Genomic DNA, 15800 nt, shown 5'->3' with positions numbered 1-15800 from the left:
TATCTGATTTAAGTCCTACAGCCTAATAGCTATTGACCAGTCGGCAGAAAAAGGGGCGTCCCCATCTCGTGCACACACACACAATAAAATCTCATTTTTTTGGTCTTGGTTTTTTGATCAAACGATTAAACGAATAAATGCCTCGTTATTTTGTTTTTATTTTGTGCTTGTTTTAATCCTCCGTTTTGAGTTAAAAACAGGATAACAGATCAGCTTTTGTTTTGTTTGTGTGCCTAAAGAATAAACAGAAAAACAAAATATTGACTGTTTTTCCGGTGTTTCGTTTTCCAGAATAAATGGAATAATCAAATGAACGGATAGTACATGGACCAATAAAATTCAGCCTTGCCACCACATAAATAAATGACACTTGAAAGCAGTTATTATAAATTTCTGTATTTTTGATCAAATCAGTGCAGCAGTGGTGGGCATAAGAGACTTCCTTCCTTAAAAAATGGAACCAACCCCAAAAGTCTGTATAATCTAATATATTAAAGGCACCTGTGTTGGATTTTTCTCTCTTCGTATTGTGGATCCTCTGAGGTCTCCTAGAGCTCGTTCTTTCAGCAGATGGTTTTTCAAATGGTGGTCGTGGCTGTACTTTTTCAGTTCGACCTATATTTGGAAACATACAGTAATACAGCACTAAAATATTAATTCCTGTTGCACAAAAATCAACTTCTCAGTGTACTCTTAATGATTTTTTTTTACTGTAAAGGAAGACTAGCTAGCACACACCCATGCAGTAATCACCAGACTCAATCCCATTCAGAGCAGGTTTAGAAAAATAGCAAGGGTTGTGTTAAGAAACTGATTGTATGTGTGTTTACCTGACGGTATGTTGAGACTTAGTTCAGACTTGAATCTTTCTTCTTTTGTGTTTGCAGATGTGCTGCTCTTCCTGGCCGTGAGTGGAGGAGGTCCGATAACTTTAGACCCAAAAGCAATGTGGGATGAGTCTCGAGGTGTAGGACCTTTGGTGATGGATGCCTTGATGCCACCGGTCTCTTCTAGAAAACAGACATACTGGTTATATCTGAGGTTAGTTTATTTATTGCCAGTATACAGTAAATTTGGTAACACTTTAAAATATTATTCCGTTAATGTATTTAGTAACATGAACAAACAATAAGTAATAAATTAAGTATGGTATTTATTCATCTTTGTTAGCGTTAGTTAATGTTATTTAAGTTTTAAGTTCATGTTAACAGTGCACCAACTAATGCAGCCCAGCCTCATTCTGAAAGCGTACCTCTATAGGTACTATAGAGGAGCTATACGGAGCTATGTTTTTTTTTTTTGCAGTTTTTGTTTTCGCGGATGCAAAAGAATCCTCTGTGTATGCTTTTTGAGATCTCAAATTTCTGTGGTGAGTGCCATTCGCACATGCTGTTCTCAAGTAAATCCACCAGAGGCCGCTGCCGACTGACTGCTTGACTGACTGAATGACTGACTGACTGACCGATCGACTGACCCACCCTCCCCCTTCCCTATACCCAACCAATAGTATTTTAAAAGGCAAAGATTGACCCGCATCCACCCACATCCCTAAGCCCAACTGACAAGTTTAAAAGCAATTCAGAAAAAAAAAGCCCTCGAACCAGCAACCTTCTTGTCGTGAGGCGACAGCACTACCTGCTGTGCCATTGCGTCGCCTGTAAAATTGTATGTATTTTTTTATTCTTGTTCCAATTTTCAAACATTTTCAAAAGACATTTCCACAGTATGTTCTATTACATTATTTCTTCTGGAGATAGATGTGTTTCTTTTAATTTAGCTGGAATAAAATCTGCTTTTATTTATTTTGTTTATTTATATATATTGTAATGATTAGAACCCATAATAAATTACTTTTTTATTGTTGTCCAGTGACTTAATTAACCAACTTGCCTACTTAACATTATTAGTTAAGCCTTTAACCTTTTAATTGCCTCACCAAGAAAAAAAATGGATTGCATTTATTAACTCCCAATGTCGCTAGTTAACACACTCAATGCATTTTTCACACATCACATAATTTATAAAATATCAATCTCAAACAAATGGTTGATATTTTGGTTTATGGTAAAAGTATCCGAATTAATACATATACTATGAAAAATCAGAAATTATGAAGTGTAAGACCAATTTAGTTTAAAACAGTCAAAAAAAAAAAAACATTGTTAAATATTAAAACATCTTTATTTTTTAAGCATCCCATAAAATATTTCAGCTTCTCATTTAACACATTTTCTGGTGTTTTTTTTTTTTAACCAAAATCAGTGTAGTAGTGCAACAGAATTATGTTTGTTTAAATTTCTTGTAAACCAACAATACTGTGTAAACCATTTTCTAAAAGAGTTTTTCTTTAAATGACTTTACCAGTCATTATTTAAAACAGTCAAAACATGGTCAACCATTTAGTAGAGCAGGCAGTTAAAGGGTTAAAATGCACTTTAAGCTTAATATTAGTATCTTGCAAAATAACTAGTGAAATATTATATCTTTCATCATTGCAAAGACAAAAGAAATGAGTTAATATTAGAAATAAATTATCAAAACTATTATGTTTGACAATGTGTTGCAAAAAAGTCTCTTCTTTAAACAGCCCTTGTAAAATTTTGGAAAAAGAATTTAAATTTCCCATGATAGCAAATCATGTTGCCTTCAACTGTACATCTTTACATTATACAGTATGTTTTGCTCTCCACAATAATAACTACAGAGTTTGATCACAAAATGAAGTGATCATTCACAAGCATAATAAAACAAATATATATTTGCATTGAATTAACTTCCTTACTGATTTACATATTTTTGTATAACGTTTTTTGCCCAATAGACTCCAGCAACTGCATTTCTTTTATTTCCTTTTTATTAGTTTGGGTTTGAATACAGTGAACTATGAGCACTGTATTATACAGCAGGGAAAATCGGTATTGAGCACGCCACCATTTTTATCAGAAAACATATTTCTAAAGGTGCTGTCGACTTGAAATTTTCACCTGATGTTGATAGCAACCAAAGAAATCCATATCAAAGAAAATAAATCTAGTTAGTTTACAAATGAAGTTTTGTGTAATAAAATTAAATGACGCAGGGAAAACGTATTGAACACATGAAGAAAGGGAGGTGTAGAAAGTGAAAGCCCAGACAGCAGCTGAAATCTCTCAGTAGTTATTCAGCAACCCTCTGCCCTTCATCAGCGTAAATTAAAAATTAATATTAGCTGCTTCAGTCCAACATCAACATTACCAGGATGATGAAGATGAAACCTGAGTGGACATTTCAGCAAGACAATGATCCAAAACACAGCCAAGAAAACTCTCAAATGCTATCAGAGAAAGAAAATCAAGCTGTAGAATGGCCCAGCCAATCACCTGATGCGAATTCAAAAGAAAATACTAAATAAAGATCAGTTTGCATAGACGAGACACAGAACCATACAGATTTTTACACTCTGTTGAAGTCTGTGAAAAACTCACACCTGAGCAATGCATGTGACTTCATTTTCCATATGAGAGGCGTCTTTAAGCTGCCATCACTTAAAAAACCTTTTATATAAAGTATTACATATGTTTCAGTAATTCAGTCTTCTTGAGTCATTTCATTGTTATTACACAGAACTAATTTTTCAGATTTTGTTTTACTTTTATGTTTGTATTGTTTTGTTTTTTTCCAAAATCTGGTTCAATTCCAATTCAACAGCTCCTTTTGAAATATTAATCCCAGGAAAAAACATGATGTATTCAATAATTATTTTCCCTGCTGTATTTTATACAACAGTTCTTTCTGGTGCTCAAATTTGATTGGCTGAGATTCCTATATAACGTGCTACATTCTAGTAACAAAAAGCACTCCTCCCACTGCTTCACCGAAATGATTCATGGAATGATTTATTCCATAAGCCAGGCATTACAGTAAAATGCTCCAGGAGGTAGGCTAACCCAAACTGACACACATGAATTTGTCTGCTTTTGTAATGTCCTTAACTTTAAAATAAGTCAAGTAGGATTTCTATATAGAGGTAAAGTTTGTTGTGGCCCAATTCAAAATGCTAAACAAAGCGATTAAGTGTTAAAACACTCAAGCAATATCATTTGAATTTAGACTAACAATATCACGACATTCTCTATTACAAAGCGACTGCTTTCATATTCATAATCCTTGCAATCATGAGGCCCTAGCCATCTGTTGGTTTGAAACTGGCATATTTTCAATTGTTATTTAGCGCGATGCCGCAAGAAGAAGCAGTGTTAAGGTCATGGCAACCTGGAAACAAAACACAAAATACTGCCATTTGTCATTTCAGTATAACAGCCAGCTCAGGATCCAAGGCTGAAAGCTACAGTTTCATACACACACACAGTGTTTTGATACACTGTTGCTAGGTGATGAAACCGAGGATAAAAATGATTAATATAGAACGAGAGACTGCGTCTTTTGGTGCAATATGTGCATATGTAGAAACATTTATGTGATCTCATTACTATCCAATACTTCTTGTTAGTGATTGACCTCTTCTTTGTATTTATATCTTGCTAGGACATTATTTGAGTGTTTTTTGGTGAAGCTTACAGTGAGATGACAGCAGTCTGGCACTAGGAGATGAGGCCAACAGATGTCTGGATAAATAAAAAGCGTAAGAACAGCTATGAAGGTCTCACTGGGCTGGCACGGTGGACAGGTATGTGACTAAAGAGAGATGATTAGAGCTCTCTTGGCAAGAGGTGTCTCTTGTCAGCAAACTAACAGACAGCAAATAGCAGGAGACTTGTGCTGAGGGGTCTGACCTTCTGTTTAGCGAAGAACTGGAGAGAAGCACTGAACTTTATGACTCCGTTCAGTTAGATGCTCAAAAAGAATTGTAGGACTATTAATAGAAATCAATGTCAAACAGTAAAGCAGTTGAATTTGGAGTGTGCTGTATCTTTGGTCTTTGATAATATCGCAATTGTTCTTTCTAGAAAATTGTAAAAAACCACGTCGGAAGAGTCCAAAAGCATTCAAAGAATGCAGTTAGGATGAACCTATAATTTAAGATATAGGATGTACTCTTTCCTCTTTTATCCACCAGGCACTTTGTTAGAGACACTTATATGTTTTTGTTTGTGCAAATATCTCTGTTATATATTTTTATACTTTTACAGTGGGGGAAATAAGTATTCAACACGTCACCATTTTTCTCAGAAAACATATTTCTGAAGGTGCCATTTACTTGAAATTTTGATAACAACCAAAGAAATCCATCCATGCAAAGAAAACAAAACTAATTAGTTAACAAATGAAGTTATAATTAATCAAATGAAATGACACAGGAAAAATATTAAACAAATGAAGAAAGGGAGGTGTAAAAAGGCAGTGAAAGGCCAGGCAGCAGCTGAAATCTTTCAGTAGTTTTTCAGCAACTCTCTGCCCTTCATCAGTGTAAGTTAATATCAGCTGCTTCAGTCCAACATCTACATTAGCAGGGTGATGAAGATGAAACCAGAGATCGAAAACACAGCCGAGGAAACTCTTACATTGTTTCAGAGCAAGAAAATCAAGCTGTGGAATGGCCCAGCCAATCACCTGACTCGAATAGAAGTCAGGTGATTAGAAAATACAAAATAGAAATATACAAAATAGAAAATAAGGATCAGTTTAGATAGATGAAACCTCTCAGAACCATGAATATATTTACACTTTGTTGAAGTCTATGAAAAAAACCCACCTGAGCAATTTATGTGACTTTATTCTACACATGAGAGGAGTCTTTTAGCTGCCATCGAAAGTCTTAAAATACCTGTAATATTTGCTTTTATGACTCTGTTGCTTGTATGACTCTGTATGTCAGAAATAAAATTTTAATTTGATTTATGAAAGCCAAAATTTCATATATATTTATATATATATATATATATATATATATATATATATATATATATATATATATATATATATATATATATATATATATATATATATATATATATTTGTGATATGATATATGGTAGTTGAGTAATATCACACAAGAAAGAGTGTGGCATTTTCCCTAAATATCAGCACAAGTCTCATTTCAACAAATAATATTAATATTAAGCAAGTTACTGTATGTTATAGATGAATTAACAGTATCTCTATTTTTCTGTTTTGCCAATGATAATACTTCCAAACAAAGCCAGAGCATAACATTTGTGTGTCTCAACACTGCTGTGCTTCGTTCACACAATTAATGATTTTGAGTCATTTAAGTCAATGATTCAGTACTCCAAGACAGTCACTAGCTTTGATTGTAAATGAATCTGTCATTGTGATTAAGTCATCTGATCGATAAATCACTCATTAAGAAAGGAATTTTATCCATTACAGGCCTAAACTGGCACAAACAACACACTCTGTAAAATCCATATTTATCATAAAACTAAAAAATCAACAAAAATATAGAGTTATTATTTTTGTGTCAGTATCGCACTGCCCTAAGTTGCATGTTGAATCTTTAATAACCTGTATTAAATCTAAATACTAATATATTTACTTTTTTACTTACTTACTTAATTAATTAATTAAATAATTAATATACATATTAATAGTACAATTTAATAACGATTTTAAAATATACATGGTATAGTACAATTTAAGTTCACATTCTCAAGATTTTTGCCTTTGGGAAAGTGCAATGATTATGTCATTTCTCAAACAACTGAGGATTTTTAGTCAACAAAAACTTTTACACAGGACTGAAGACTGAACTCATAAAAAAAATTAAAAAAAAAAATAAAAAGAGAGAGAAATGGAATACTAGAATGTGGACTGACCGGTCTCTCCGTTTGAAGATCCACTTTTTCCATCAGTTTGTCCCAAAGTTTTCATGTTCACCAGTTGGCTGACATGCTGAACTTCACTAGGAAACTGGCAGCTCCTGGGAATCTCTTCTTTTGGACCGGTTCTTATTTCTAAAATATGAAAAGTACAATGTTTTCAGGCAACGAGAAAGAAATGTCAGGAAGGTGCTTCACCAAGTAAAGAAACATCTAGGCTAAAATGTCAAAAATAAAATACAGAGGCACCTTCCATGAATTGTTGATCTACTTCAGCAAGGGGTCAGTGAAAGTAGGTGCTTAACTTTCAGACTTTCAACCAGGGTCAAACAAAATATTATATAAGCTTTTGTGTTCGATGTGAAATTTGTTGTCAGTGTTTTTACAGTTAAACAAATAAAAATATTAGCCAACTTTCTAAGATAACAATTCACAATAATTATATCATTAATATTAAACATATAATATATTAATTTATAATATAATACATATAAATATATTCTTTAATTATGCTTAGAAAGTCATTTACCTGTTTAATAATGATTTGATGAGCTGTAGTTTGAAATTATGCGGTTTTTCTCTTAGGGCTTATTATACGGTCTCTGTCGCCATCTTGTGGATGGACATTGTCAACCGTTTTTGCTCAAAGACAGGCTAATGGCCGCTGACATGCTGTCTCTCAGAAATTGTAAATATTTAAAAATAGGCACTGTCCTTATACATAAACTGCATAGTTACATTCTCGACTAAAAAGCCTCAAAAGTACATCATGTTGCCCAACAGCAGCAATATTTGTCAAACTGTAAAGTGTCCTCTGCTTGTTGCTGCATGTGGGCGGAGTAATACACAAGGGTGAATGGTTAAGAGGCGGGACGAGTGCTGTTATTTGCAGAATATCACACAGCTATCAGTCTATCAGAAGTTGATGTTCTATCAGAACTGTTGTATAAATCACTCTCCCTAAAGCTAATACGGAAGTAACTGAAACTGCAATTCATCGAAATTCCGCTAGTCCTGGCTCCATAATAGAGCAAATTTCTATTGAGCCCACTGTTAAAATGGCCAACTTTAGAGCAGAAAAAAAGGTGTTTACAGCCAAGTACAAAGAACAATTTTGGTTCAAATAGCTAATATTACCCTTCATGACAACTGTGAGAGAGTGAATTTTTTTTTATAACTAATCTGTTTCCTTTATATTAAGTTATATTAAGTCTGCATAATTAAGGGCGGGGCCACTTGAGTGACAGCTAGGTCTTGCTGGTCGCTGTCACTTCACCTTAGCTGATTCTGGATGGTTAGCTGCTGAGCTCCTCATGTACATCGTACTTTTGTTTTGTTTTATGTGGCTTTACACAATCAGTTGCTTTTTGAAATTATTTCTTACAATTATCAGATGATATGGCATGCTGTGAGTAAACACTTTATTGATATAGTAACACTTTATTGATATAGTACACAACTAAGCACACGTGGTCAGAACACAAACGAGTCGCAGGTAATAAAGTTTCAGCGTTTCTCCCAAAGAAAAGCCCGTCTAAGCAAAATGCTAGCAGGTGTCTGTAGCTCGGCTCACGCTCTGCCTCTTTACCCTTATTTGGTTACCCCTTGGAGTGATGACGTGCGAACAAAAAGGCGTCAGTTGGCCATGCTGACTTGTAGCTTCTTTTGCACTTTTTAGAAACCTATGGGTGACCTCACGGATACTATGTCTATATCTTTTACAGTCTACAGTATAAATATATAGATATATATATTTTACAATAACTACCATTTTAATGGGCTGAGCTTGATAAATGCATTCAATATTACAGTCTGAGCAAATGTAATGGGATTTTTGTATTTATCGAGCTACAGCAAGTGATTTTATTTCTTAGGAATCACAATTCATAAAGAAATTATTATTATTATTTTTTTGTAATAGGAGCAGCATCATGCAGTAATATGTTGCCACAAAATGTAGGGCACTGCTAAACATTACATTTATGGTAATTCAAAAAAATATTTTTTTCATTCAGTAACTACAGGTTTGAATGGCTGAGATTGACAAATGCAGTCAATAACACAATCTTTGAGAAAATGGAATGAGATTTTTTCATTTACCAAGCTGCAGAAAATTACTTTCTTTCTTAGCAGTAACAATTTTATGGATTTATTAATTTATTTATATATTTCTAAAAGGAGAAAATCATGCATTAACAGGTTTGCACACAAAATGTGGGACACGGCTGAACAGTTTGTGATAATACAAAATTATTATTTCTTAAAACACAATTTTAAGCATTTGCTTCAATTTTTTTTGCTTTTTTAAAAAATAAAATGATCACAATAATGAAGTAACAGTTTGCATGAGAAAGTGGGCCACAGCCAAATATTACGTTTCTAAAAATTAAATCACAGTTTAGCTTGCAAATCTAATCATCTCACTAAAACAAGCCTCTAATTCTCTAATTAAAGTAATGGGAGACTATGGGAGAAGTGTAATGGGAGAAGTGTATCCTATTCGTGGAAAGTACCACTTTAATCATTCATTCATTTTCTTTTCAGCTTAGTCCCTTTATTCATCAGGGGTCACCCCAGCGGAATGAACCGCCAACTTATCCAGCATGTTTTACACAGTGCCCTTCCAGCTGCAACCAAACACTGGGAAACCACTTTATGCAGTATAGTTATATTTTAAAAAGTGGGCCACAAATTGCAGGACCCTTTGTTCCTCTAACCTCCATCCGTGCAGTCTGCAGGTTCATTCTTCATGGTGAAGATGCGGCGAACTTTACAGCAGGCGGAGATGATGATGCCATCCAGAGACAAGAAGCGCGTCCCTCTGAATATCACAGCGGTGAGCGAGTCCAGATCGATACACAGATTACACCACTGCACACAGAAACTTCTACCTTATCACACCTTGACAACAACATTTTGGCTTATTTTTGTGGTCATATCACAAAGTATCTCTCCGAGCTGCTCATATGCAGACATACGGAGGAGATCAAAATAAGAAATTCATAAGCAAAAATAATGTTATCCTCACCATTCCAAATTTGGAGGAATTTTTGTTGTTGTTGAGGATTTACCATGCTAGTAAAACCATGTTTTACAAAATAAGCAAAGTAATACATTTTTGTTTTTTTTGGAATACAGTAATGAATTTAAAACAAACAAAGATTACAACTAAAATTATAGCTGCAAGCAGCAACTAAGGGACCAAGCAATCCATAGGCATAATGAGCAAAGCAGTCCAGAGTCCAGAGATTACAACTAATGCTAAGTTTAGACTTTTAAGTTTAGAGTTTAATGCATGATTTTAGCCCCAAATTTGACTCACTGACAGGTTTTGAGAAATCGCTGACAAATGATGGAAATCACAGGCAAATCGGTGCTCGTTCACGCAAGTAACAATCACACAGTGTGAACTATCAAAGATGCGATCTTAGAGAATCGCAGATGAGTCGCCGACACCCATGAGATACTTGGCATCATACTGTCGGTGATTCAAATTTATGCCGCGTGAAATGTGTTCTGATTGAAAATAACATTACCTACAGCCAATAAGAGAGCAGCATGCACTAGTATGTTCCAGCGGGAGGTTGTGGGAAAAGTTAAAAAAGCTTCTTTTTGGACTATTTGGACACAGTAAATGGAGAAAACTCTAGTGGAAATTTGGCAGGAGCACCAGTGTCAATTTGACATGTCATCTGAGCAATACCACAACCGGGTCGATAAAGAAAAAAGTTGGAGAGAAATTGCTAATTTCCTTCAAAACCAGGTGAGAAAATAAGTACATTTTCTACCTCACTAAAGGCTTATTTCTCTCAATGTAGTTAATAACAACAAATATACTACGTCACTTCGCGTTGTTTTCATGTCACTTCTTGCGTGTGTTTGGTTGTGAGACGTAGTTTGCAGACCAAGAAGACAAAGTTGTCAGCCATTCTTACTATTGTAAAGTCATGCAGTGTAACTTTCGCTGATCCACCTTGCAGTGTAAACACAGCAGCGATGGAACGCTGCCCCAGATGTTCAAGCAGTGTGAAAACATCTGTGATGCGACAACTTAAAGAATCATGCAGTCTGAACTTGGCATAACATTTCTGAACTTTACAGCAGAACATGACTTACTGTATCTCTCACAAACATCACCAATCTCTCACAAGCCATTACTATTTTCTCACAGCCATCACTAGTCTCTCAGACATCACTAGTCTCACATGTCATCATTAGTCTCTGACAGACATTACTAGTGGCGAGTGTGCAGCATTCCACTCCACTTTTAGAAACACACTCGCAACTAACAAAGACATACCCTCTATCCCTTGATTTTGACCAAGGGAGCAAGTCGGCTTAATTTGTCCTTAATTTGAACGCAGTGTGATGTAATCAATGACATACACCTGAGTTAACGAGATGGAAGGAAGTTAGCAAGTAAAGGCCATAAAATATTGGGCTGGAATGCAGCCTTTCTCTAGAAGTCACTAGTCTCTCAAGGACATCCATAGTCTTGCACAAACAACACTAGCCTCTCACAGACATCACTAGTCTCTCACACTGCTCCCAAAACTTTGTTACTAAATGTTTTCCAGAGATTTTTAGTAAGGTTCAGGACAGGACTCTGGGATGCCATTTCATTATTTCAATGTATTCAGTTTCAAGGAAGAGACATCACTAATCTTTCACATATCACTAATCTATCACAGACATTACTAGTCTCTCACAAGACATCACTAATCTCTCACAGACATCACTTGTCTCTCACATTGCTCCCAAAACTTTGTCGCCAAATGTTTTCCAGAGATTTTCAGTAAGGTTCAGATCAGGACTCTGGAATGCCATTTCATTATTTTAGTGTTTTCACCTTTAAGAAACTGCTTTACAAACACAATCTCACAGCAATTCATAACTTTTTGATTTAGTGGCTGATTTGTATGAATTCGTATGATCTCATTCATAAAATTTAGTATGATTTGCTCATCCCCCAGTGATAGTTGGGACCTTTTTAAAAGAGTACATTGTACACTGAACTCGTATGACTCCATACTAATTAGCCACTTAGCTGACAAAACGTAAAATACTGTACTTCCTCGTGAGATCAGGCTGGCGTTATTCATTTTACTGTGTGACAGGGTTCATTGTTCTGCATAAAAAATACAGTCTAATTGGGTGATGAATCCAGGGAAGGAACCGTATTAAATTTAGAATTTTGCAGTTGTTTCTCTGATTTTGATCTCCACTGTTGTTGATGTTCATCTAGACTTACAGTATCACGGTTGTGGCATGTTAGAGGTATTCTCGCATGCAAAGGAGTTGCTGAGAGCTCTTTATGCACAGTAGACAAGTAAAGTCTCCTCTTTAGATGCTCCTCATCAGTCACTCTAGAAGACAGCATTGAAAAGTTAACTAAATAGCTTTCTCTATGAAGCAGATGGAAAGATTTTTAACCATGTTCTCTTGTATGTGTGTCTGTGTAGAGGAAGGTGTAGGAGTGGTATCTGCATGCGCGAACGTGTGAATTAATTCACTCTCTATGGTAATAAACCCTCTACACTTTCTCTGAATGTCAACTACGGTATATCATAGCAGCTCATCAAGATTTCAGTAGCTTGAAGACAGAGGTCGGATGGAACCTTTTAACAACGAGGCTAATTTGAATGAATTAAAACAATGGTGGCCCTTACAGAAACTCAGCTGAAAAGTCTTTTCCCAATGGAATGTTGACCTGTAGAACCAGAAACTTCTGAATCAGACCAACTGTAGGAACAAAAAGCATGAGATTAGAGGATGCGAAAGAGATTAGCGTAAACTGACACATATAATGGTGATTAGTACATCAATCTCTATATCCAGCAACATGATTTTATATATATATATATATATATATATATATATATATATATATATATATATATATATATATATATATATATATATATATATATATATATATATATGTATTCACACAGTTGAAGTCAGAGTAGCTTTTTAAAATATTTGTTATGATGTTTAACAGAGCAAGGAAATTTTCACAGTGTGTCAAAATTATTAGTCCCTTTAAACTAATTTTTTTTGTTTGACTGTCCACAGAACAAACCATCGTTATACAATGACCCTAGCCTGCCTAGTTAACCTAATTAACCTAGTTAAGCCTTTAAATGTCCCTTTAAGATGCATAGAAGTGTCTTGAAAAATGTCTAGTTAAATACTATTTACTGTCACCATGGCAAAGATAAAATAAATCAGTTTTTAGAGGTGAGTTATTAAAACTATTATGTTTAGAAATGTGTTGAAAAAAATCTTCTCTCCATTAAACAGAAATTGGGGGGAAAAAATAAACAGGGGGATAATAATTCTGACTTCAACTGTATATATATATATATATATATATATATATATATATATATATATATATATATATATATATATTCGATAATGCAACTCAAAACCATTTAAAAAACACAAATGAATTTACAAATATTTTTACAGTGTTGATTGCTGCTGTAAGACAAATAATCAAGTGTAAATGTGCTAATACTATGTTTTTGTTAGTTGTGTTTTTGCATATAATTTTCGTAAAACAATAAATAATCCCCCCAAAAAGAAATTTAAAATAGTGATAGTTCTGTTAAATGTCCTCTTTAAAACCTTTTGTCCTAGGGAAAGGTTTTTTGAATGTTAAAAGACTGTAATGGAACCGCAGATGACAGTGAAGAACCTTGAAGCACTAGAGCCCCGTGATGAGTCTGATTTATTCTGATTTAAACAGCACTCACGAGTCATCTTTCCGTCCTTAGGTAACTGCATCTTGTGTGTTTGACTGTTGCCTTCAAGACTGTACACGAAACCCTTCACTTCTTTATCAAACACCTGTTAAAGTACAGAAAATAATCAATAAAAAGTAATATTCCTCCTTTTCAGAAGGCTCATAGATTTTTGCAGATTCTTTATTGTGGAAGATACAAGCAATATACTGGATGTGTTTGTGGCATTGGTTTAGTGCTGCTACTTGTGTTATCTTATATAAAATGAAGACCATTCTCCAATTCACTCTGAGATTATTTACAGGAGAGACTTTGCCACGCTGTATGAAATGATGCCTTTTTTCCTCCAGTGAATACTCTTATTTTCTTTTTTATTTTTATGAAGGCCAACTTCAGGGATATGCCTTAGACTCTTGAAAAAATAAATAAATAAATTTCACCATTATTTCTCAGGAAAAAAAGGATGCACTTCACAGAACACATGCTGACTTTTCTTAAACTGCTTTTTAAAGTTTGAACAAAATACGCACAAAAAATTACATTTGTGTCGAAATATTTTGCATTTATTTTCTGACCAGTTGAAAACAATTCGTTAATGCAAAAAGCTGCCATTACTGAAACACACATACTTTAGTTATTGAAGGTTTCCGGCCATATAGTTTCCATTTTGCCACAGGATCTTTTCCTTGTGCGCTGAAGATGTCAACCGTGAGACCACCCTACACACACGCGCGCGCGCGCACACACAATGAAAACACTGAAAAGAAGAAGTGCCTATTAATGAGTGTGTTCTGTGCTTACTTTAGCCTACCTGGTAATCGTTTCTGAACATGCTTCAAAAGATTTAGATTGAATAGTGAAGGTCACTTTATTTCTGTCGTATTCAGATCGAGCAAAAGATGATTCATAGCCACTGTTGCACACAATGACGGTTATACAAAACTACATCAGCTATTATTTGCTGCATAGACGAGCGCAAAACATTTTACCCAGGAATACGAACATCAGTCGTCTATGTTAGGTCTGTAGAGTCTTGAAGAAGTTGTAAAAGCGCTTCTTTATTAACTAATTTAATCAGATAGTTAACGTTAGCTGGTTAGCTAGAGAAAAAGACACAAGCAGGTGCAGCGGCAGGTCGTTTCTATGACAACGGGACGCTATAACTGTGGTGACAGTCTGTTCCAGACTATGCTAACCTGTAATGCAAATATGAAAAGCAGCAAATAAGAAAAAGCAGTTCGTAGAATTGTTTTATGAGTATATATCTAATAGTTATACTTAATAGATTTTTAAGATGACTTGTTATTTACTCTCTTGATTTGCATACAGGGCACACATTACAGCTATGGAAAAATGAATAGACCACTTAAAAATGGTCAGATTCTCTGGATTTGTTATTTCTGTAAACTATTTATGACATTTTTTTTACAAGTTTAAAAGAAAAATGTTATTTTGTGTGTTATTTTTTGCATAAAGTGACATGTTTATGACTTATTCACAACAAAATATCAGTGTTTTCATTGTTAAGATTTGTTATTCTGACCAATTGTAATTTTCAAAAACAACAATAATAATAATACTAATGTGGAAGAATTTTTTCAAACCTTTGCATAATGAAACTATTAACACTGTTATACAGTGCTCAGCATAATTGAGCACACCCCATTTTGAAAAGGAATATTTTTACCCATTTGTCAGTGAATATGACAATGTATTTTGGTGCATTTAAACAAAACCGATTTATTAAACAGATATATTTTAGTCATCGAACACATTTAGAAGTTGAAAGATAATGCAATAAAATTCAGGCAAAATATTGCAAAAAATAAAGAAATAAATACAACCAACAAAATTTTAACTACATTTTTTTTTTTAATTTTTTTCTTTTCTTAATTTTTCCGTTTTTTAAATTTTGTATTTAATATTTTTCTATAATATACTGTATATGTTTTTTGGACTGTTATCGTAAGTTATTTAGTCAGATTTGGCTTCAGTACTGACTAATCTAATGTATATGTACAAATATAATATTGTATTATTATTAAAAATATGAATTTAAAAGAAAGATTTGTGAGGGGTGTACTTATATATGCTAAGCACTGTATAATATTAACACTTATATAAAGCTGCAGCCATAGACGCACACATGTAGAAAGAAGCTGATTCAGTTTGTTACACATAAACCTTTAGGCTACAACTTCCATGGTTTATTTATTTTCTTGCATTTCAATATTTTATTCTATAATATTTTTTTCCACCAGAAGTCAGAATT

General features: G+C 34.2%; 1 protein-coding gene across 1 annotated transcript in view; it reads right to left on the bottom strand.

The window, feature by feature from the left end:
- The window catches only part of cfap20dc (CFAP20 domain containing), a 45258-nt gene extending 30898 nt beyond the window's left edge, over positions 1–14360 (bottom strand). The window contains 9 exon segments of the mRNA XM_056459142.1: positions 502–615; positions 831–1010; positions 6777–6914; positions 9497–9650; positions 12031–12145; positions 12449–12521; positions 13541–13634; positions 14158–14247; positions 14340–14360. Of these exon segments, the coding sequence (XP_056315117.1) occupies positions 502–615; positions 831–1010; positions 6777–6914; positions 9497–9650; positions 12031–12145; positions 12449–12521; positions 13541–13634; positions 14158–14247; positions 14340–14360 (979 nt within the window).
- Between the last annotated feature and the right edge of the window lie 1440 nt (positions 14361–15800).

Source organism: Danio aesculapii, chromosome 6 (genome assembly GCF_903798145.1).
Source record: "Danio aesculapii chromosome 6, fDanAes4.1, whole genome shotgun sequence".
Classification (NCBI taxonomy): domain Eukaryota; kingdom Metazoa; phylum Chordata; class Actinopteri; order Cypriniformes; family Danionidae; genus Danio; species Danio aesculapii.
This window is presented reverse-complemented; position numbering and strand designations above follow the sequence as displayed.